This window comes from Tursiops truncatus, chromosome 1, assembly GCF_011762595.2.
Source record: "Tursiops truncatus isolate mTurTru1 chromosome 1, mTurTru1.mat.Y, whole genome shotgun sequence".
NCBI classification, from domain to species: Eukaryota; Metazoa; Chordata; class Mammalia; order Artiodactyla; family Delphinidae; genus Tursiops; species Tursiops truncatus.
Window position 1 is genome coordinate 173,579,966 of NC_047034.1, and position 25,744 is coordinate 173,605,709.

At 41.5% G+C, this 25,744-nt stretch overlaps 1 protein-coding gene across 8 annotated transcripts in view; it reads right to left on the reverse strand.

The window, feature by feature from the left end:
• Positions 1 to 25,744, reverse strand: part of PRDM2 (PR/SET domain 2) — a 118,901-nt gene that overhangs the window by 52,628 nt on the left and 40,529 nt on the right. For all 8 annotated transcript variants that reach the window (XR_012327958.1, XM_073795767.1, XM_033843029.2 and 5 more), the window contains 2 exons: positions 22,602 to 22,754; positions 16,516 to 16,642 (listed from right to left, as the gene is read on the reverse strand). Coding sequence is in view for 7 of the 8 variants with exons in the window: in XM_073795767.1 (XP_073651868.1) it covers positions 16,516 to 16,642; positions 22,602 to 22,754 (280 nt within the window). In the remaining variant the exon portion in view is untranslated. The remainder of the gene's footprint in view (positions 1 to 16,515; positions 16,643 to 22,601; positions 22,755 to 25,744) is intronic.

The following is a 25,744-nucleotide window of genomic DNA, read 5'->3' on the forward strand; positions in this document are numbered from 1 at the left end:
ACCTACAAAAGCAAAATTAATGAGACAAGAGAAAACGTTTCTTTTGGCTGAGATTAACATATGCAATTTTACATCAGTACAGTTTGGAAAAGGCCTCAACTTTCCACTTTGCCTGCACAGCAAAAAGTATTGAAGCGGGGCATCCCTGGTGGTGCAGTGGTTGAGAGTCCGCCTGCCGATGCAGGGGACGCGGGTTCGTGCCCCGGTCCGGGAAGATCCCACATGCCGCAGAGCGGCTGGGCCCGTGAGCCATGGCCGCTGAGCCTGCGCATCCGGAGCCTGTGCTCCGCAATGGTAGAGGCCATAACAGTGAGAGGCCCGCGTACCGCAAAAAAAAAAAAAAAAAAAAAAGTATTGAAGTGTTTCTCTTTTCCATCTCCTACCTGTACCCCGCAGCAGTGTCCAGAATGCACTCTCCCCAGGAACACCAAATCCACAACAGAGATACAGTGACATTTGGGGTTTAAAATACATTTGACCCTTGAACAGCCCAGGGGGGTTCAGGACATTGACCCTCTGCAAAGTTGAAAATTTCTGTATGACTTGTAGTCAGCCCCCCGTATACGCGGCTCCTCCCTAGCTGGGTTTCTGCATCCTCGGATTCAACCAACCTCAGATCATGGAGTACTGCACTATTCATTACTGAAAACCATCCGCATATAAGGGGAACCCTGTAGTTCAAACCCATGTTGTTCAGGGTCAACTGTATTCATAACAGACATTATTAAATAGCCCTAACTGCTTAAGCATTCACATTACCACTGTGAGCCTTTTGGTATATATCCTTCAATTCTCTTTGCCACGCACCACATTACTTCAAACAAAAAATTGATTTGTCTCCTCCTTTTGAAAAGCCACACACCCCCTATTCTTTTTCTTGTTTCAATGTACTTGGTTACCATACCCATAATTATTTAAGTCAAAAATCTAACTTAAACAATCACCCTGAGTACCTCCCAGGTATAAGCTGAGGGTCAATGTCTTGGCAGTCAACTCTGATCACCATGAGAGTCTTGTTCACTAGCTTTTATTTTGCTTCTCCTAAAATGTAAAAATTTGGCAATGGCATTTGAATATGACACATTTTGGAAGAGGTTTAAGCAATTCATTTATAAACACAAAAGAATTTATAGCTACTACACTACCAAATCACTGGGATCTACCATGAAATGAGACGCTTTTATTCCAGTATAATTTTTAAGATTCTTCATCACTATCGCTAAATGAGCTCATTCCCTTCTGTTCAAGACCTCAACTGCCCTCCAGCCCCTTTCACGCCTGCAGATGCGCCTCTATCAGAGCGTATGAAATGACACATCTCTGCTCCCATCGGAAAAGAGGCTGGAGCTCTCCAGGGCTTAGGCATGTAGCCGGGGTAGCACAAATTCACCCCTCTGACTAACTCAAAACTGCCGAGGTTGTCTTTCAGATTCAAGAAGCAGAGAAGGAACTAAAATGTATTGTATTCTCTTCACAAAGCAATTATTTCTAAAACCACAAGTTACATATAAATTCAATTCCAGATTTTTTTCTCTTACAGACCTCCACCTAAAAACAAAATTCTACTAGCCTATTTAACAACTCATCTCATCCTCACATGTATTAGCCTTTATCAGACTACTATGAAAATTTACCCCAAGCTCATTATTCTTGCTAGATAAAAAAATTTTCCGCTACGTACTTTGTGAAGTTTCTGGAATAACAGTGAAGTAGAAGTATTTTGATCATTTTCTTGGGTGCTTATTACCTACAAGGCACTTTGTTAAGAGCTATAAGGGACACATACATATTACTACAAAGATGTCTGCCCCAAAGATATTTTAAATGGAAGTTATATGTCTAACTTTGTGAAAAGCAATCCCCTTTGCAAAAAAGGCCCTACTAATGTCAACAAGAAGCAAATCTTGAGTGGAAAAAATGTTCCAGAAAATGTGTATTTCATTAAAAATATAAAGAAGGGAATGAAGGAGGGAGGAAGCTGGCAGGAAGGATGGGGATGGCAGAGAGAGAGGGAGGAAGGGAGGAGAGTGGTGGGGGGGGGGGGAGAGAGAGAGAGAGAGAGAGAGACAGAGAGAGAGACAGAGAGAGAGACAGAGAGAGAGAGACTGGGGGTGGGGTGATGTAAATAACCATCCAGCCAGGTACAGTGAGGAGGCTCAGGGAATTGCTAGTAACCAAGCTACAAGCTACAGCCCACAGCCACGGGGCTCCAGCTCTGCTAGCAGGCTCCGGCACTGAGATCACAGCCTTTTAGAAACGCTAAATCTTACTCGGTGCTCTCCAAGGATTATCCCACAGGGTCCCGAGTTGATGCTGCTTCTCTCTTTTGCCAGTGTAGAGGTAAAGTAACGCCCTCAGGCAACAAAGAAGTCCAGGAGGAAGAGCTCACAAAAGGATGAGGATTTGAAACACAGCTGCCTCCTAGGCCAGTGTCCACGCTGGGAGAAGGGGTCTCACTCTCAATCCAGTCACTCACTTCACCTGCCCCCAAAGGTTCCTGTGTCACCAAGGTCACACATTTTCCCTGCAAAGAGCTGACCCCAACTAAAGTGAGACTCGGACTGGGCTCTCCCCGCTCTCCCTCCCTGGTGTTGGGGTGGCATTCTGAATAAAATAGGTCCCCAAACGACAATAGCCCACAAAACGGAAATTCACAGAACTGAAATTATATTGCGCAGCCATGGGCCAAGACATGATTAAGGAGAAGTAATCTTGTTCAGAGCAGAGGGGAACTAACTATGATACATACTGGTGATAACTACCTGATACTGTCCTAGGGAAGGGAACATGAGATAACGTGCACAAAGAACTAACTTCGCACAGTGGCTGACAGACTCAATAAATGGAATCAATTGTACGGATTACTCACAGTAGATTCTACTAAACAAATTACAGAAATCCCATGCCTACAAGTCTAAATTGTCAGCATATGTTCCTTCTTATGAAGACAATAACATTCTGCTTCCCTAACAAATCCGAATTCATCCATTTCTTTTACTCATTTGTTCTACATCGATTCACAGGATCCCACCCAGATATCATTACAGAAATGTACAAGTCCAATGAGGACAGACGTTTAATTGAGATAAGAGAGAATTATGTCAAACACTCACTAACATCTCTATTAATATATATGAATGCTCTAACAGCGGAAGTTGCGAGTATACGTCAATTTTCAAAGTCTGTAATCCACTGATTTTACAGCTTCTAAAGAACACTCTGTTCTTAATTTTTTAAGTTAAGCATACTAGTTCACTTTACTGGTTCCTAATCCTTTCGGGAAGGAATCTTAGACCTCTTTGAAAATCAGATAGCACCTAAGGCTCCTCTCCCCACACAGTCACGAAGAGCCGTAAACACAACATCTGGGGCTCAAGGATACCTGTGTTACTATGAAGTCAAGTTGTGAGTTCATGTAAATATGCATCTTGACAGGAGTACTCCTGTGTGACCCTGAAAAAGAACCCCGACTCCCCAGACTGCTCAATAAAAATACTGCACAGATAATCAGGACATTTAATAAGTACAATACATAATAAATAAAACTGACATTGTCAACTTAAATAGTAACTTCTCCGAAGAGAATGGCTCTTTCACACTTTAGTTTTGCCCTGAATTCATATCCACAAAGATGTAAAATGTCAAGATTTCCTAATCTGTCATAAACAGCACTGAAATAGCTCCCACACAGTTACCTTCAAGGATGTCTGATAGTTTACTATCTAAGAAAATGTATCCAAAATTCATCCAGAATCTCACCTGCATAAAATTTCGTTGTAACAGTGGAGTCACGAGTGATTTGGATCACATAAAGGCAAGACAGAGAAACAGGAAGACAGTAAGCCCTTCATTTGGGCAGCAAGCAAATAGTGAGACGTTTACTTCTGCCTATGCAATAAATCGAATTCCAAGAGTTCTCTAATCCACCAACCTGTGTGATCACAGGTGTCCTAGTTGGGGTAACTAGTGAAACAAGACAGCTTTTAAGATAGAAGCAGATCTCCAGCAACTGAGGAATTCTCTAGTGTCCCAATGTGTATCTAGTTACAGATCCAAAGAGGCTCTTTACTCTCACCTAATTTGTAATCTATACTTAATTCATTCCATGTTGCCAAAGCAAAATATATGGATTTTTTAAAGAAGATATTGAAACTGTTCATTTCTTTGTTTTTTTTTTTAAATCCAGAAGTGCCACGATAGGCCAAAGAACAGGCAGAGTTACCACAGAGCTAATTCTGCTGGTGGCCACCAATTACAATGAAGTGGACCAAGGTCGGTGTGCCACACATGCTCCTGTGAGGCTCTCGCTTAATGTTCAAGGCAACCCTACACTGTAGGTGTTACCCTCATCTCACAGACAGGTAAACTGAAGATCAAAGCGTGTAGAGTAATCCACCCAAAGTCACATGCTGGTAACTGGTGGAGCTAGGATTTAGATCTGGCCTTGTAACTCCAAGGCTCTGTTCTAGCATGCCACAGTAAGATCCACACACTGTGCATCTCCCAGCACTCAAAGGTTTAGCTGGGTCAGCAATTTTTCCCTTCTCTCCTCCCCTCAACATACACACATCAGGCCCGTTTAAACAAGGTATCATTTGCAAAGTACTGATCCAGTTGTATTTAATACAGAAGCAACAGTGAAGCCTGAGCAACATACTTAATGTGCTTTAACACAGAAAGAAGTTGGAGGGGAACGTAACAGTCATTTACTATGAAAACAAAGTTTACCAATTCCATGTACTTTCTGACAATTGCCCATGAGATTTAGAAGACTCCACCTCTCTACAACTGAAAGGGGTCAGAAATAGTGTTAGTTAAGGGTCACTTTTTCTTGAGTCAATACTTTCCACGCTCTGATTCAACCATGAATTTAATTTGCTTTAGCATACAGACAGTAATTTATTTTCCAGCCAATTCCTGAATTTATAATTTTGATGGAATCAAAACCACAAATAGATGTTATTAAGCTTAACACTCAAATCTGATCTTGCTATCGAAGACTCCTATGATCACACCTAGCAAGGAAGAGATACTTCCTGAATAATGTATTTAGCAACTAATAAAACTCCTAAAAGCAAGCAAATCTGCAATCTTAAACCCCTCGTTCAAAAATCCAACCAAGATTGAGACTACTGGTAATTATTCCTTTTTATCTGTCTGGATGACAGTGAGAGGGGAAACTGTAATTTCAACTCCAGTGTTAATCCTACAAAAATTACAATCCATATGTGTAAACCGACAAAGATCAAAACTGCAACTAACGACCACTGTGCTGCCGGCAGCATAAATCTGGTCGAAATGCACATGGGTTTCCACTGATGCCGGCACTAACATCTTCACAGCGAAGGGACCAAGGCAGGAGGTGGAGCGCAGTGACCTCCCATTCCTCACAGGGACCTGAGACTTTCTGCTTTACTTCACAGGAAAACAGGTTCTGAAAACCTCATAGCTTAAAAACAAAAATACACCCAACAGAACTAGAAAGGCATATTCTATACCTCAAACCGGCAAGAGATGGAAAACTGAACCTAAGAAACCAAATGGTAGAAAAATAACAGAAGGCACAGAAATTTCAGTGTTGCCCATTCTAAACTGTCCCTCAACTTCAAACACCACACATAATTCTGTTTGGGGGTTCTAAACACGGGTGAACAAACCAGTTTGCCCTCATTTTTGTGGCATGTGGTGGCTCAGGAAACCTACAGAAGACTGCACCAAGAGGTAGGATTATAAGTACAAGAGGAAAAGATCGTTTATCACTGTAGCTTTAATAGAAATAAGGGGGAAGATGAATTTTAGTCTAAGTATTATTTACTGCTTTTCTTTTTAACCAAAGCAAAGATAATCCTCTGCAGCTCCACATAACGGGTAACATACAGCTCTTTCATTAAGGGTGAGATTAGGTTTTGGTCATTCAGATACTGATTAAACTAGTAAGAACATATAAAATTTAAAGTTCTTAAAGTATCAAAATAGCAAGGATTTCAGACGTCATAATCTTATCTTAGAAACTGGTATTTTTATATACACACACATACAATATCATTATTTTATCATTAAAATAAATCTCTTACCTCTGAAGCTATTCAAATATTCTTTGTAATATTAAAGTATATTAAATTTACTATATAACAATTAAAATAACTACACCATCATATAATGAAAACTTCTATCAAAAAATATTTTTAAATTTCAGAGTCATGACCACAAAAATGAGAAGAGGAAATAAATAGCTACAATAAGTGCTTCAGAATGCTGAGGATTTTCTAGTCTCTTACCCATAATCCCTCAGGACTTTTTCTCAATATATGTGCCAAGTTTTAACCTTTTAAACAAAGTTACTTCCCCTTAATTTTTAGAGAAAATTTAAACAGAACAGAAAGAAAAATGCTTAAGAAATTTGAAAAATGAAAGCACAGATTACTAAGCAGCAGTTCCGTCCGGCCTACAGTGTGGGTAAGGGTGTTAAGGACTTACTAAACCTTTAAGGAACAACTGAATAAAGAACTCTCAGTAAAAGTTTCAGGTGGAAAAAGCCATATTACATTTTGTTACAAATCCAAGAAGTTTTAAGTTTTATACATGCACGCATATTCTAAAGACTCTATTGTGGGATAAACACAATTAAGAATCACCCCTGCCCCACATGAGGAGAATTCAGGAGTGCACACAAACAGGTTAGGGCAACTCCTTTCTCATTCTTATTTCCTTTCTTGCTTTTCCTCCAGAATGAGCCAAGATGCTTAGAATAGGAACAGCTTTATCAGCAAACAAAACCTCTTAAGAAGCTACTGCTTCAAACAGTTCATGAATTCTTAAAGGAAAAGGTAAAAAATAAAAAGCCACGCCCCCATAAACATTTTGACAAAACAAACAAGATCGCTGTCTTTTGTTGGTGTCACATCATGAGAGTGAAGGAAACTAATAAGCATGATTTTACTCAATTCTACCACAAACAAATCAGAATTACACTTAAAATCAGTTTCTAGATTTAATTTTTAGAGTGTATGTTAATTAAAACACGTTCATGATCTATAACATTCAGCTTAACAAAACTTTTAAAGTTATATTTTACTCAGTGGAAGAGCCAGTCATTCTCAACAAAAGAACACTAGTGCAGAAGAGGACACTAAACATCAGTGGCTTCTTGAAATCATCAATAAAACAAAATGGAAGAATTCCACAATCCCAGACACAATCCCTCTGCCATCCACACTGCTGAGGGAGTTAGGCCAAGGCAATGTCTCACTCGGTTCCTGTGGTTTCCAAACGGATTTCAAAAATAATACACAACTTAAGAGAAATGAAATATTTATAAGAAGCTCAAACCAACAAATATGTCATTAAAAAAAACCAAAACACTTAATAGACAAGGGCTGGAAAGGGATAAAAATTTAATCTGTTATTTTTTTTTAAAAGCTGTTTGAGGTGCTCAAAGGAATACAATAAATCTGTTTAATCCATAAACCCCAAAGCAAAAATAACTCAAGGCATTAGTTTTCACCATAACTTAGCTTTCCAATACCAAAGATTTCACTTAATCACACTGCCTTATTATTTAGGATTAAAGTGGGCAATTCTAAAGTGAGTAGTGAACATTCATCTTGGCTAATTAGCAAAGCCTTATAAAACACTGCTACTTATTCAGTGTAAGTGTCCTGCTTAGAAACATTATAAACAAAAACTAGATTTAGGCAAGGCGGAGCTGAACAATTTAGTAGCTGGGCGAACCTGGGCAAACCATGGAACCCCTCAAACATCAGTGACCTCATCCACACAGGAGGAAAATGATTCCCTACTTTGCAGGGCTATTGGGAGGATTAGCAATGATGTACACGGAGCACCAAGCACAGCGCTAGGCACAAGACAGACGTGCTAAAGAAACGAGTAACTGCTGTCACTGTCACCATCAACAGAAAGCGGTTCATCACTTGACGACATGATGTGTGTGTAAGTGTCAAATCATGAGGTGTGTCCCCATCAAAATACGCTGTAATGAATGAATTCAGCCAAGAACTCTTGTAATGTCTGACACTGGTTTAATCTGAGCAGTAATAAAGAAAAACGGTTGCTTTCCACATTTATCTTCTTCACTTTGAGAAACAACAGTAATGTTTTCAAATAACTCCTGCTTCTCCAAGTCATTCAACTTCCTAAACTATGTCGACCAAGCTATTAACATTAATAAAAGCAACTGTCCTTGGCGGCACGCAGAGTATGAGCAGATAACATGAAGGCCAACAGGAGCACCGTGTGAGCCTGTCTGAAGCTGCAACTCCCAGTTCCCCACACAACCTTTAACGGCTAGGAAATGTCTATTAATTTTTAACCAGCTTGAAGGTATCCTTGGGGTATTTATCCAATTCCTCAGTTCTTCAGAGGCAACTTCAAATGTAAAAGTATATACACTCTCCTCTCTGTAGTTCTACTGTGAACATGGAAGTTCATGTATTGGGTTGGCCAAAAAGTTCCTTCGGTTTTTGAGTAAAAATAAAAGACACATTTTTCATTTTCACCAAGAACTTTATTGAGCAACGTATTCACTGTTCTGTTCCACTACCCTCTGCCATTTTTCAGGCAACTTCATAATTCCAACTTCCCAAAACTTTTTATCTTTTTGAGCAAAGAACTGTTCCAGGTGCCTTTTAGAGTTTTCTAGGGAAAAGAAAATTTTTTCCATTAAGAGAATTTTGTAAAGACCAAAATAAATGGAAATCCGAAGGTGCAATGTCTGGTGAATATGACAGAGAAATCAGAACTTCCCAGCCAAGCTTTTTTCTCTGGTCATCAAAGAAACACGCATTGCATTATCCTGATGGGAGATTATGCATTTTCTGTTGACTAATCCTGGATGCTTTTTGCCAAGTGCTGCTTTCAGTTGGTCTAACTGGGAGCAGTACTTGCCGGAATTACCCGTTTGGCTTTCCAGAAGGAGCTCATAATACAGAACTCCCTTCCAATCCCACCATATACAAAAACTTCTTTGGATGAAGACTGGCCTTTGGTGCGGTTGGTGGTGGTGCATTTCACTTGCCCCACAATCTCTTCCGTTCCACATTATGGTACAGTATCCACTTTTCACTGCCAGTCACAATTTGTTTTAAAAATGCAACGTTTTCGTTATGTTTTAGTAGGCAATCACATGCAGAAATACAATCAAGAAGGTTTTTTCGCTTAACTTACGTGGAACCCAAACATCAAAGTGATTAACATAACCAAGATGGTGCCAATGATTTTCAGCGCTTGATTTGGATATTTTCAGTATGTCGGCTATTTCTCACACGGTATAACACTGATTCTTCTCAATTAATGTTTTGATTTGATCGCTATGAACTTCAACTGGTCTAGTGACCGTGGAGCATCGTCCAACGCGAAATCTCCAGCACAAAACTCCACAAACCACTTTTGACACATCTGATCAGTCACAGCACCTTCTCCATACACTGCACGAATCTTTTGGGTTTTTTTTGCATTTAGGCTGCTTTTTTTACCTTTCTTGAAATAATAAAGCATAATACGCCGAAAATGTTGCCGTTTTTCTTCCATCTTCAATATTAAAATGGCTACACAGAAATTCACCGATTTTGGGCTTCCCTGGTGGCGCAGAGGTTGAGAGTCCGCCTGCTGATGCAGGGGACACGGGTTCGTGCCCCACTCCGGGAAGATCCCACATGCCGCGGAGCGGCTGGGCCCGTGAGCCATGGCCGCTGAGCCCGCGTGTCCGGCCGTCCAGAGCCTGTGCTCCGCAATGGGAGAGGCCACAACAGTGAGAGGCCCGCACGTACGGGGGTGGGGGGGGGGGAATCACCAATTTTGATAAGATTCGTTTTAAATGCATGCTGATAATGACAGCTGTCACAATGCAATCTAACAAAACCGTTTCAAGTGAAGTTAAAGACAACTAAGCACTTACTAGAGCCATCTTACGGCAAAAACCCAACGAACTTTTTGGCCAACCCAATACTGTAACAGCTCTGTAAACAGAAATGTAAAACTGTCTAAGAAAAGGAAAAACTCGATAAGTTTTAAAAACAATAATGAATTCATAATGTAGAAAAAGAACCCAGTATTTTTATCTAGGCAAAGCACAGCAAATTTTTTTTTTTACTTTCAAATTACAATTGGATTTTTAAAAATCAACAGTTTTGAACTCCCTACATTCAAGGTCCTTTTATCTTTTAGGAAACTTAATAATTAACCCTTTTTTTCTGTATGAGGCAAGTCTCACCTTCCAGTTTCCACATGGACAGGAGAACCAGGATAACAACCTTAGAGCACAGCATATTTCCTAACACACTCCATTATGGTATATATTAAGAATTTTGCAAATTCATCCACTAAAATACAGTTGAAACTCTGCAAAATGCTTTGAAAACCTGTAGTTAATCCATAAATTTCCCTATGAACAAGGTTATACACAGCAAGAATCAAAGGCACAAAAATATCAACCGGGCTTCCCTGGTGGCGCAGTGGTTGAGAGTCCGCCTGCCGATGCAGGGGACACGGGTTCGTGCCTCGGTCCGGGAGGATCCCACATGCCGCGGAGCAGCTGGGCCCGTGAGCCATGGTCACTGAGCCCGCGTGTCCGGAGCCTGTGCTCCGCAACGGGAGAGGCCACAACAGTGAGAGGCCTGCGTACCGCAAAAAAAAAAAAAAAAAAATCAACCAACTTATTTACCTAAATTTAGAGCAATTCAGTAGCAGTAGAAGTAGAATTAGAAATCAAAAAAATTCCTAGATTCTTACTGTTGCAAAAACATTAAAGCTGCACTAAGCTTTTAAAAACAGACCAGAAAAACAGCAGGATCAACCAGGCAGGAAACCCTCAGAGACAGGTCACCCAATGTTCAGCAAAGGCATCACTAAACTAGTGGCAGCGAGAGCTCCACTGGGGACCGACTAGGACACTGCTCACTTGGGCCCAAGGCGACAAGCTCACAAGCCATGTAACATCTAACGCTGGGGCCCTATCTCCACAGGATCGTAGCCACCTGCAACTGCCCCAAGCCCTGCTCCAACACTTGCCAACAAGAACTAGGGATGAGCGCCCTGTAAGTGGGCACAGGACCTGCCCACCAGGCACCCAGAAAGCTCAGGGCCCATCTGCAATCATCCTCAGGCACCATGGCTAGGCCTCTGTCATCCAGCCAGGCCTCCACTCTTCAGCTTTGGCCAAGGAACCTCGAAAAGAGCTGTCGGCTACTGGGGAAGGTCAAGACATCAAACTCCACTGAAGCCCACCTGTTCGCTTTTGTTAAATGTATTCTCTAATGTTAAGTTTAAATGGAACCAGTGCTATCACTTCTGCTGTTGTCCACCACAGGCAAAAGTAGACAGAAAGCAGAGTATTATGAAGAAGAAAAGGCATGCAAAACCTGGGCTCAAGCTCTGACTCTTGACACTCATTGGCAGACAGAGCTTGGACAAGTTATCCACCCTTGCTACGTGTCCATTTCCTCATCTGGAGCTGGTACAAACCACGCAGAAGCAGAGGCTAAATGGGAATGCCCACGAGACTGCTCAGTACCACTCAGCACTACTCAGGGCTCACTGCTCCGTCTGGCCGCAGCGCCACACAGCCCACAAGGCTCCACGTCTCCATCAGAGCCTCTTGCCGCATCTCTGTTTCTACTTGTTGTCCAGCAATGTCCTGTGACCTCTCATGTCCCCGTGAGTTTCTTTCCCCAAATCTTTCTTTCTTCCCCTCCTCAATGTTCTTCACAGGCATCCTCCCCACTGTGCTCTGCTTTTCGACAACAAAGTAGCATCACCTCCTCTCCCAGAGGGCTCCTGCCAACCCCTTCCCTATTCTAGAGCCTGTACACACATCAGCTAGAACACCTAGTAAACCTGACCCACACTGAGCTGCAATAAAACAGAGGATAAACTCCTCCCCGGATGTTTTACTCATCTCTCTAATCTCCCCTACCAATCCTGCCACTGAGTGCAGTGCTGGTGGGAAAGGGGCCAGTATGTCCATTTGCACAACTGAGTTTCAAACAGAAAGACTCATGTGGGGTTCTAGGTGGCTCTCCCTATACACCACCCCAGCAATAAATAACCAACACTGCTAAAAGAACACCCAATCCGGTCCTTCTTCCTGGAGCTCTCAGCCCCGAGAACTTGACAGGGCCCACCCCTGTGTCAGTCAAGTCACAGCCTCTGAAAGGCTATCCCTGGCTACCCGTCCACAGTCACACCATACGTAACCACCTGCAACACACACACACTTTATTAACATTATAAGATTTGTCTTGTTCATCTGTTGGTTGGTTGTCCCCTCATTCTCCAGAATGTAAATTCCATGAAAGCAGGGACCTGGGTTATGTTAGTTCTCTGCTGTAGCTTCCAGCACCTAACATAGTGTCTGACACAGAATATACTTGTTAAATAACAAGGCGAGGGGATGGGTGGTGGATAGCTCCAGGTTTTTTATGTGAACAATTTTAATTATGGAAACATGAACTATTTCCTTTTTAAACTGGTTATAATTTAACTGTTCTGTGGTGACTAAAAGTCACCTTAGATAAATACTAAAAACTAGTTGATCTCAGGGACTATTTACAGCTTTTAGAAAAGATTATGTGAACCTGTTAAGGGATCTCACGGCACTGTGCTCTTTATAGCTCGTTACTGTTTTTGTTACAAACTTTGTCTTCTTAACTGTCTGGCTATTAGCTATAAAACTACTTGCTGCTACAAATAACTCTTCTAATTTCCTCCTTCTAATTTGCTATAGACAGGAAAGTCAACAGGTTAGAAGTAGGCCTAAAGTAAGAGAGAAGCAGCCTACAGTGAGGCCCCGCCACGGGAAGGGAGAGGGAGGACCCACTGCTTCCTTAGCGCTAATACAAGTGCTCCATAAATACTGACTGATTAACTGACTCACAAGCTCAGTAGCTCCTCTGCAAGAATCACATAGGTAGCCAACCATCAGCCACATTCTGTCAGTGGCACTTACAGGTACCACGGACCCACATGCTGCACAGAGATGTTCCTTATTATTATCTCTCCTGCTCTTGACAGCAACCCAGTGAGGTTGGGTATACAGCACAAGGACCATTCCATGTTATGACACCTACTTTTAAAGATATGGAAACTGCACCCCCATTAAAAGTGACATGATTTGCCCAGCCATACACCTGGTAAAAGCCCGAGAGTCCCACGTTTTTCATTCCTTCCACTAAGCCCATGTGCATCAAGACACTGCTGCTGCTTTAGAGTAAAAAGAACTCTGGGTAAGGTTCTTATGTAGCCAAAAGAGAGCAGGGCAACAACATTCTATTATAGTCTATATTTTAAAAGAACATTTGCCAACAGTCATTTACTGCTAACAGACAAATTCAACAGAAATCAAGACGATAAATACTTCTAAATTTGGCCTTTCTATGTTCAGATCAGTCTTCCCGTGGATTAAATACGAATATTTCAGTGAAATAGTGAAAACCCGACACTGAAAACCCTCCCTTCCTCTCCACCTGGAAAGTTTAATCTGTCCCATCCAAGGAACTTCTCACGCTCAATCTCATTACAGGGGCTGCTCAGACATGTAAGGAGTTAGGCTGAATTACAAAGGTGAGAATCCAGAATTCTAGTTCAAAATGCCTAACATATGAACACCTTCGGCCACTGGCAAAACCGCATGCTCCCTGGTCAGAGACAATATGAACTGTGTTCTCACAGCACTGTGTTCTCTTCCTTCATTGCAGGTTTGCATGAGTCTTTGTTTGCCAATCAACAAATTATTTATTGAGGGCCTGTTCCATGCCAACCATCTAGGCCCCGATCAGTAGCTTACTGATTTAATGTTTGTCTCCCCCACTAGACTACAGGCGCCAGGAGAAAAGTTACTGCTGCTTTTTTGCTCACCATTGTCCTGTACGACCTAGCAGAGCGCCTGGCACATGGCAGGGGCTTAACAAACATTAGTTCAATGAATGACTGAGAGACAGACAGAGGCAGAGACAGAGAGGGAGAGAGAAGAGGAGGGGCCACATTGTATGCAAAGGAATCAGGGCTTTCCACTGCCCAGAACACGCCGCATGATCCACCAGCGATCTGATGAATTCTGAAAGGCACCACATGCAATGCACAGCTGTAGGCACAGCAGCTGTCATGCAAAGGATCAGAGGCCCAGAACTATGAAGAATTCAGCCCTTTGTTTCTCGCTGCCTGCCTCCTAACCAAAATGAAGTTAGGTCCACTGTCAATCTACCTGTCAGCTGCATGTCTTCAACATCTGGCTTTCAGAAACACTAAGTTAATATTGCTACTGAATAAAATTTATGTTGATTTATTCTCTGACATCACTGCCTGAAAAGGTATTTAAATGTCTGAGGTCACACATAAGACCTAAATAGAACCAAGTTAACATAAAAAGTTCTCCATTTCAGGTCTTTGTAAGCTATAAATTAGCTTTCACAGAGTACTTAATTTAAAAACAAAAAAGGTTTGACTATTTAAACTTTAGATCATAAAGAGCAAACACAGCTCCTTACCAGTAAGCTATTCAAAACAGACTGTTAAGTTCCGAGAGGCAGCCTCACATAAGTATTTTAACTAAAACTTAAGATTCAGTCGGTTATACACAGCTCGGAGTAGTTATAAATAACAGGATAATAAGAAATATGAACTACTTAACTCAATGCAAAAACCCAGCAATATGGGCAGGTATAAAAATGAAGATGTGTAAGTTCATGTACCACTAATAAAACTTATTTTCAGTTTTTTCCCCCACATTCAAATAAAAAAACAAAATTAAGGAATAAATAAAAATCTATGAAATGTTCTAAACATGCACAGCAAAGTACGCTGAACAGAGAAAAGCATTAGGATGAAGTTGCTATTAACCTATTAACCTATGACTATATTTAAATTTACATGAGTTAGTTATGCTTAGTAACAGAGTAAAGATTCGCTGCCCTCCAAACTCCGGCCCCTGCAAATCACAGCTTACCTAGAAAGGCTGGTGACATTAGTTATACACAAAGTGAACACTAAATAAAGGAACAATTTGAATTACGTGAAGAGTTTGCAAACAATTATGCGCTAAGCCTAACAGCAACAAAAATCTCAAACCTCAAAACAGTAAACAACAACAAAAGCAAACAAACAAAAAACACCTGGCAATTTTCTAGACCCTGATCATCTGATTCATGATCAAAGCATTTAATGACCTAAAACTGACGAAATCGAGTTACATAAACAGCGAACATGTATTCAGTAAAAGGCCTAACAAACTCCCTTGGATGGGTTATTGATTATACCGTAAAATACAAAGAATATGTAATGGAAAAGTCAGAATAGACTTTTTTAACTTCTCGCCTACATTTTTAAATGTTACTTTTACATTTTTCCAAAGTCAAGTTTACATTATGATTTTATTTACAGTATGACTGCCACAATTCACTTTGCAGTGTTCTAAGTAAAGGCTGGACTCAAGTTCAGATGGCTACAAACATTTATTTAAGACTTAGGGCGGGCAAAAAAAAAAAAAAAAAGGAGATTTATAGTAGTAAGAAACTACCATACCCCTCGCCTTGGCATATATTCAAACAGGGCTCTACGAAAGATTCACTGATTAATATTGAAATTCTTCATTAAAAGAAAAAAAACAAAACAAACAACGTGGAGAATGCCAGCTGGAAATATGATATATCCAACCAAACTATCTTCCTCCCAGAAATTATCCCCTGCCTTCTGTAAGTGTGACTACACTTCACCTTTTGTTTGAAAACATTATTAAACAAAATAAAACTGTTGGAGTTGAGTCAAAAGTAACAGCACACCGTTCAACTTCCATTTTGTTAATGGCCTAATTTCAAAAAGGTCTGCGCTGAAACCTTCGCCAGCCGCGAGTGTTGCAATCGTGTGCAGCGCAGTCTTGAGTGGCGTGGAGTGGCCCAGGGCCCGGCCCGGGGAGGAGTGGGGCGGCCGGATGGCAGGGCCCGGCCCGGGCGTAGCGGCAGTGTACGGCCCGGCCGGCTCTCCCTGCCCCGGGAGGCCAGTGCATCGGCCGCAGCGCGTCCGGCCCTCCCGCACAGTCCGGGCGGATGGACACGAGGCCGCCGAATCTGCGGAGCTGGAAATGTCACTCTCGGAACACATTTTATGACGCGTTGCTGGCGAACAGCACAAAAAACTAAGAATATACCGGGCGTGCAGTGTACGGCTCTGGAGAGACCGACCGCCGCTCCCACCCGCAAGTCCAGAGACCTGCGCTGTGGACAAGGGAAGTGACAACTGGCCTCGGGCCCCTCGCGGTGCGCGTCCACTCACTTTTCCGCGTCCGGCTCCTCCACCCCAAGTTAGAAAAGAGCTCGAGCGCGGCGTCCGGCGCCGTGATTCAGCAGCGCCGGGGGGGAGGGGGGGAACTGCACCCGGGGGGGGGGGGGGCGCGGGGGAGGCTTGGCACCGGGTCCGGAAAGGGTCACTGTGAGCTGCGGGTGCTGCCCGAGCCCCGATTCGGCCCGGGCCGGGCAGCCGCGGGGAGCAGGGGCGGCAGCGGGCTCCTACCTTTCCTGCTTTTCGGGGAGCTCCGCTTGCTCCGGGCGCTGGCTCGCTCTTCCTCAATCGCAGCTGCTATCTCGGGGTTGTCTTCCCCATTGTACCAGACCAGGAGCTCCTCGCCCGGCGCGATTGGCTGCGGGGAGAGAAGAGACAGGCGCCGGGCCAATCAGAGCGAAGGTTGTTGGCGGGGCGGGGCGGGGCAGGCGGGCGGCGCTCCCAGCCGGGCCGCCCGAGGCCAGCCCGGCAGGAAGAGATCCTCCGCCTCGGCGGCCGCGGGCCGGACGACGCGGGAAGGGACCCTCTGCTGGAGGGAGGACCTCACTTCCCGGCCGCCTCCTCCCCGGAGTCCGTCCGGTGGATGTCGGGATCTGATAGGATCGCTTTAAACTTAAAACTGCCATATGTTCCGGAATCTTACTGTTGGAAGCCTCACAACTAACCACGCAGAAGGAAAAATATGCCACGGAACCACAATGTCCACGAAACCTAAGCTGATGAGAAAATTAAAGCATAATTTAAAACACCCTGGCAGTTTGGAAGACGTGATGAAAGCTAATTATCAGCGCAGGTTTCAGAGTCCAAGAGCAAGTTAAGCACGATAAGACCTACATGCCAGTGCACATTTATAATGCACCGCTAATTATATCACGGAAATGCTAAAAGAAGAGGCGGTGCTGAGGACCCGAGCGTCCTGGCAGTGTACTGTCTCTGCGCTGCTGCCAACCTGCTCCGGTCCTTGGAGAATTCACTGCCTTGCCCTCTGTACTACACCTCGAGTCTACAAGACAACTTTTAAATTTAGAAAGAAATGCCTAAAAATACCTCACGTGTCATGCTCCTAAAACATGAATTCTTAACAGTCATGTACACCACCACCATGCTGATTATACCTAGAGAACAAGAGAGTGAAGAAAAAATACACTGAGTGGAAAGATTACACTCCTAAGTAACACTGAAGGAAATGGCTTATTGGTTTCTCTCACAATGACTCATCTGTTCAAAAAGTTCCAAGAGTATGAACACAAGTAAAATTCCACCTAAAACCCAGTGAATAAAATAAAAATCCATGAGTCCATAGTGATATGAATGAATGAAGAAATGAATGAATGAACGGACAGGTAAATAAATAAGGAGAGCTCTTCCTATAGTAGATCCCAACTAATCAATGAAAAAGAAACAATGGAATTAAAAAATCACAACTAGACAATCATCACAGATTAATAATTGATTCAGGCAAGAATCACCAATGGATGCTAAAACTAGTAGATTAAAGTTTGAGGAATAACAAAATATTTGCATGGTCTCGAAATATCTCCCCATAAAACATTTATTAATGACAAAGAGAAAAACAGTACCTTTATAAGACAAGTCAACATCATATGCCTCCTGATATGATGCACAGAAAAGAACACAGCATCACTTCTGGAGATGAAGTAAAGCATCACTTCTGCTGAAAATGCATAAATGTAATTCAATCATGATAAAACTTAAGAGAAGGCCAAACTGGCGGACCTTCTACAAAAATTACTGATCAATTCTCTCAAAACTGAAATGTTATAAAAGACTGAGGTGCTATACAAACTAAGGAGACTGATGGGACATCACAACTGAATTCAATGGAGTTTTCTTTGCCTAAAAGGACATGATTGGAACTGACAAAATTTGAATAAGTATAGATTAGCTTATAAAACACTGTGCCAGTGTGAGCTTCTTGATTTTGATCACTGCACTATAGTTATGGAAGAGGATACCCTTGTTTTAGGGGCAGGAGGAATTCCATCTAAGATGTCCATTTAGAAACAACATAGTCACTTCAACATACCTTCTAGTCTAGATAAAGTCTTTGAAAGTAAATATTATTTTGTTTCATTCTCTGCAGAACTCAATGTTTATATAGTCCAAATTTTAAAATATTCTAAATTCTTTAAGATAAAAGAACAAGCCACTGTTTCCTTTGTTCCTCCAAGGATGGCTAAAACCTGCCATTTTTTAAATCTTTAAACCAATGTATTATTTCCCTTCTTGAATCAGTTACACCTAAAACAAAAAAACTTAATCTAATGTATAAAATCTTAATGAGTTAAAATAGCCATTACAGATGCCTTTTGGCACTCTTATGAGCTAACCTGTTTTTGTTGAAGGAATGAGCTTCTTTATTTAAGTAAACTATTTCTAGCTCCAAATGTATATATAGTATGCTTCTTCTCTATGTTTTTGTTACAAGTCACATATTTATGAAATGGTGTTATCATATAATACTTGAAATGATTAGGGTCCGCAGAGATATGTAAAGTCTTAAATAAAACAAAAGTAAAAAAGAACATGAAAAGGAGTGAGGGAAAATATATTCCCCATTTCTTCCTAAACCAAACAGCATAACCAAAACACTGGCTAGAAGAACCTACTGGACATCTTCGAGATTGATCCCCGACTCAGCCTAAGCATCTACATTCATGCCACTCCAACCTTGTGCAGAGGACTAACTGTACTAGCAACTGGGTGAAGTTAAATATCAGCACAGACTCTCTACTTAGGAGGGTCCGATTTTGTTCTTGCAAAAACCACAAAACACCCCAGTATCTGTTTTTACCTCAAATCTAATATACAATTTCTAAATGGTTGTTAATGAACTGAATAGCTAGATTAAGAGCAACCTGATTTGTTAGCTACTGAACAACCTTCAAAATTGTTAGCAACTGAGATGATCATGACATTATTGAGCTATGTACTTCCCAACTTTCTATTAAAACAGCTACACAAATAACAGGGCTTTATGAAGAAGAGGAAAATAATACATCTTTTAAAATGAACGATTGCTTGCTTCTTCTGTACTGTAGTTTTTTCTTCTGCACTGCTTAGCGCATTTAAGATTTTGTAAGTCAAATTTCAGAAGAAAAGAAAATTTATGTCCTTAAACACAGGAAATACAAACCCACATTTAAAAAAATAAAGTCAAAAGTCCAAACAACCTTTTTTTAAATATATTTTGATATTTAACAAAAAACAACAACAGGAAGACTTTAAACTCTTCCTTTGGGTTCTGACAGGCTTATAGAATGAAGCACACTCTCTTCTCTAAATATCAGTAAATATAAACCTGAAATTTTACCAGACCAATTAGGTACAGGCAAGGGTTGCCACAAATATTCCTGACACTAGGTCAAATTAAGAGGAATACTCCAGAATTATGAGAACACACAAAGCACTCCACGCTTACCCACCTACCATCTATCCCCCAGCATGATCTTTTAAAAGTCACGGGTCAGACAGCTTCAATTCTCAAATGGGTGAACTGAAGACTAAAACTCATATGTTTCCCTACAGGCCAGTAGGCCCCCCGATCTGGCCCCTGCCCACCTTACCAGCCCCATTCACCGCCTCTCCTTGCTCTACCCAAACCAGCCTTTGTTCTATTCCTTTAAAAAAAAAAAAAGAAACAAACAAAAAACCCCCCAAAATCTAGCTTATTCCCACTTCCATACCTTTGCTTCCTGAACTGCTCTTCCAGCAGAGATCTTCGAGTGGCTGGCTCCTTCCCATGCCAGTGGGGGAAGGGAAGAGGTGTCCCCATGTCTTGTCTTCCCTGACCTACCAGAGCTACAGCAGCCCTCCCCCTACCTAGACAATCTATCACATTTTATTGTCTTCAGTGCACTTATCACTATCTGAAATTATTTTGTTTACTTGTTCACTTGTTTATTATCTGCCACCTCCCCCATAAAATGGAAGCTCCATGAGACCAGAGACCTTGTCTGTTCTGTTCACTACTATAGGAGAATACCTGGTACATAGTAGACACTCAGTATTTGCTGAACTAATAAATAGATGAATGAATGGAGAGCAAGCTAACAATTAACCTTCAGGAATTTAAAACAGTTTTTAATCATATTACAAACAAAACCTATATTACAGGTGAGAAGGTGATACAGAACATCACATGTAATTTATTTACAAAACCTAACCCACAGAAAGCTTAATCTAGAAGAATATAATCACAAGTAAGGAATCTGAAAGGCCTTATGCATACTTGAGCAAACATCAAAGGTCAGGATTGGGGGAGGTCTGCAAAGATCAGAGCTATGTTACTTCCAACAAAGAAAGGTAAAAATAACAGTAGTAGTATAGCTAGTTAACACTTTGAGTACTTAGGTTAGACTAGGAACTCTTCACAGAATCTTACACATACTGGTTTGTTTAATTTTCACAACTGTATTATTAATTTTTACTATTACCTCCATTTTTACAGATGAGAAAACTAAGACAGAGGGTGTAAGTAACTTCTCATGGTCACACATCTCGAAGCCAAAATTTGCTCACAAGGCAGTCTGCTCCAGAGTCCCCAATCCTAACCATGACACTACACTGCCTTGCCAAAAATAACAGCTATCATTTATGTAGCACTTATTAGGTGCTAGAAATCTACCCACAATCACCCATGATAACCATATGAGGTCGACACTATAATTATCTGTATCTTACAAATAAGGAAACTGAGGCACAGGAAAGTGACTTGCCTAAATTTACACAGCTAGTAAAATCACAATGACTTGCCTTGGGTCACACAGCAAGCCAGGATTTAATCCAGGGGTCTGGCTCCAGAGTTCACTCCCAAACACTATTCTCTCTTGCTTCTCAATGGTTCTCGGCTTTGCTATCAGAGATGAACACATCATAACTTGAGGTCTGATGAAAGAACTGCCAAGTGCCCCAGTATCTCCCTGGGCTTCCTCTGCCCTGGAACCTCATTCCTACTCCCTCAGTTGTCTCATATGCATCCCCTCGCTGGTACTTCATCTCCACCAGAATTCTGCCTCACTGATTCAACCAGATGTAACTCTCACTTTAAATTAATTTGAGAACAGAATGAATTATTGAATCAAATTTTGAATCCAATTTCCAACTCCAGTGTAACAAAATTGTACAGTAATGCCTACCAGAAAATCATGCTATTACAATCCAGCAGGAAGAAGGTTATAGAAGTTTTAAATGAAGAAGTACCACAAAAAAAAATATTTCCTACAGGAATTGAAAGCAAGGACGTGGGTTTATATGAGGTAAAGGGCAATCCAACTGCCTAAAGATGACAGGGAAAAATACAAAGGAAAGTTAAACAGCTGTAAGCTAACTTCCAAAAGTCCTAGTGCTACACACAGGCAAAACTCAGCATGCTACAAAGCTGACCATCATCTTAAATGTTTGTTCATCAAGAGTTTTCACCTACATGGAGATAATTTTTTTCATGGACTGTCCCCCAGTCTATGACATTTTTAATGGAAGTAAGTGAATAAGGAAAAATCTGCCTTACAGCAACTTTGGCAAACATACCTATTCCAAAAAGCAAAAAGCAACAATCATCTATCTTTAGAGCCTCAAGACTCTGCCTGAGAGAACATTTCCCTGCAGGATGAGTGCAGATTTGCCTTCCAGGAGAACATGAAAACGAGGGAGACAGATGTGGGCTTGCTTGTTGCAGGTATAACAACGCTTCCTAATTCTAACTTCCCTGAATGTACTCAGTGACCTCTGACCTCACCACAAACTCTAAAACATGATTTTCCTCTTCTTTACATTACTTGTTGATTTTCCTCAACAATTAATGTCTCCAAATAAAAATTTGGCAGAAGTAAGAAACATGTTCTCTGTAATTTCCATTCTGAACTAAAATTTAGGGAAAAGAAAAGCTAATCCAAAGCTACACTATACTGAAGACTAAGAATGTGTTTTCAGTTAACACAGAACCACCAGAGCTATTGAGAGTTTCTTACAGTTAGATAAACTGGCCAGTCAGACAGTGCCCAATGCATCTGTATCTTAAGAGGAGGGAAGCAGCTGCCACATGCTTAACTCATCAGTACCTATAAAGACGCCGTACGTAATTACTCAACACGATCTTCCTGCTTTAGTGCCCTTCCTCACACGAAGCAGTGGCAACTGCATATTTAAAACACAGACCTTTCACTGTTTTGATGAACCACTTTCAAATAGAACCCTTTCAAGGTCTTCAAATTCACTCCCGACGGTCACAACTGAGGACAGCGTTTGCAGAAACGCATGCCGAGTAACTACCGGCAGGCTAATTCTAACACTCTTACCTTTAAAGTTTTATAGTAAATGGCCCTGTTGATTTCCAGTGGAAATAAATTTTGCTCTTCTCCTGAGCAAGCCCAATTCACATAGCGCAGCCAGTTCCCCTTCTCTGGATCGGTGGCATCAATGCACATCCACCCCAAATTTGGGTAATAGACCTTGGGAGGGGGAAAAACACATTTTGTTAAAATAAAATATCGTTTAAAGGTTTCCATTTTCAACTTCTAAGACAGTTCTTGCTCATTATACGCAAATACTCTATAAAAGCATTTCACGGAAACAAAATAAATAAGCAACAGAAAAAAGGAAAATAAAGATGAAAACTGAGATCCAAAATTGTATAATCCTCATTAGTTATTTTTCTATTTGGGTGTAATTTTTTTCTCCTAAACTTCAAGTGCTATAAGGAAATGCGCTTGATGATCTCCAAATGCTTCGCAAATACGTACACAAAGACAAGTGACAGCTCTACTCCCTTCAGGGTAACCGAGGAAGAGTGAGCCCGCAGCGGTGCTCCACAGCACCCGGATGCCCTGAGCTTTCTGGGCTGCTCTGCAAGTCAGAGTGTGGAGGCCCAGTCCTGCTGGGGCTCACAGCTCAGCAGGTGCCTTTACTGCAGGGCTGACAGAAACTTCAGTAAGTGAACATGCGGTGTGAACCTCCACGTGGGTGACAGGGTATGATGCTTTTGCAAACTCCGCTGACCTTAAAACCTTCTCTATCCAGAGCAGGGAATATCGGTGTCCTTCCGAAACAAGACCAAAAACCCGACCCCTCTTTGAGGAGTCAGATCAACTCTACTCTTGCAAGAAGCTTCCCCTGATCATCCTCTCTCAGTGAATTCCTCCTGCCAGATGCTCCCAGCATTCAGTCCTTCATCTTAAAGACAATCTACTGAGCAGCTATTGTTAACTTTCTTTGTATATACATACATCCATTTATCTAGATTTTACTTCCCCAAAATTAGACTGTAAAACACTTGATTAGGCACTGAAATAGAACTGCAGAATCAATTGGTGACAGTCCTGTCAAAAACAAAGCAAAAGGAATGAGTCTTTTACTTTCGCTTTTGGAAGAAAGGAGAGAATCTTGATGCTTCTGTGTTTTCCCTACACATACACAGCCAAGACTCCCGCCACTCATTTCTTCTTTTCTCTCCTGCCCACATTAAACACTGTTGTTTGCGGCAGCTTTCCTGCAGGAACAAAGCCCCCACTCTCGGCTCCTCTGGGCAGGCCTGTGTCTCCCAGCCTGTGACTGCCAGGGCAGTGCCCACCTTCCTAGCCACGAACAACACTTTCTTCCTGCTGCGAGTTAGATATCTGACATACCGCTCGCTACATGCTTTCTGTATTATCTCATTTAACCTTATGCATCAGGTTCATTATTATCCCTTTTTGTAACGTGGAAATTAAGGATCAAAGATTAAATACCTTTCCCAAAGTCACTCACTTAATCAGTAGTAAAGATGGGCTTAATCCCAGCTCTGCTTGACCTCTACGTAACAGTGCCTTCCTCGACCACCCTAGCTAAAGCTGTGAATCCTTCGCTTCCCATCAGCACCTCCAGTCATCTCCCCGATTTATTTTTCTTCATGGTACTTGTGCTCTTTTAAAGTGTGGGATCATCTACTTACTTACGTATTTAGTGACTATCTCCCCACACCAGAGTATTAGCTCCATGAGAAGACATTTCAGTCTTTTCATTCACTGCAGTACCTCCAACACCCTGACCAGTGCCTGGCAGAGAGTAGGCTCTCAATAAATAACTATGAAATTAATGAAATGATATACGAACGTATAACTGTCATCATTTAATGAGCACCTACTATGTGACAGGTGCCATGCTAGAAAGTGCTTTGTGGTTACTCTATTTAGTCACCACGAAGTGTCAATATTTTCACTAGCCCGTAAGCACCCCCAGCGAGTTTATTCAAAAACTGGTTGTTTACTAAAACACCTAACTGCACCATTCTAATAAGAGGTTATCCATGTCACACTTCACTCCTTTTCAAACTCACTGACACACTCACCCTCAGCCTGTACACATGCGAGCATGCCTGACACGCTCCTCTCCCTTTAAAACAAAGAGAAAGTGCAGCCCCACGTGGTATGTTAGGAAGACACAGAATCACAATACAAAATTTAAACTTTACACACCAAAATAACTTAAGCTACTTTACATTAAAATGTTTAAGAGATATTTTTGCCCTGTTTGCCAGCATGATAAAATAAGGAAAATGGAGTAGTCAGTTGGTCTTTTAACAGTCCATATTAGTTACCTTTTATTAACTTAGGAATAAGAAGTCTTGTTTGGATTTATTACCATAGACAGCAGAGTCCCACTCACTCCCCACGCATATATTGACACAGCTACAGACAAACGCAGAGATGGTGCTGGAAAATCCCACACAGTTAAAGGCAGCTGGAGAGAGGCATCAAGAGTCTATAGGCCAACTGGAGAATAATAATAAGGCTGTGCCGACATTTCCTGGCTCCCAGGTCAATGAAGACCTTTGCAAAGAGCAAGGTGTTCCACTTGAGTGAAGTATTTATGTACAGCTCGTTTTGTTACAAAAGAGACTAAGGCATCTACTAAGTCATGCTTAAACTAAAATACTTAGTTTTATATAAAAAGATGAACAATTCCATTTTTTTACAACGTGCAAACAAGTAATTCACAAAGGAATACGCATGGCCAAAACCTCACAGAAAAAAAATTAAATTTACCTAATAATCAAAAATAACTCCAAATTAAGTAATGTTTTTACCTGTCAAACTGGTAAAAATTGTTTCTTAAAGGGAAAAAAACCCCCCAAAAAACAGCATTAGAAAGCAGACATTCCCCCAAAACGCTAATCAGAGAATAAACTGGTTTAATTTTTTCTGGATGGAATTAAGAAATACTGACCAAAGAACTTTAAAATGTACACACACTTTAACCAGCATATACACTTGTAGGAATTTATTCTCATGAGATGACCGGGCAATCATACCATGATGTATGTACGAAGATGTTCACAGCAGCGTGGTTTACTACAGACTGTTTCTAATTCATTGCTAAATGGAGACCACCACAGATTAGTTCAGTATGACAATCCAGGCATACAGTGGAATACTAAGCAGACCTTAACAAATACTGTGTGTGA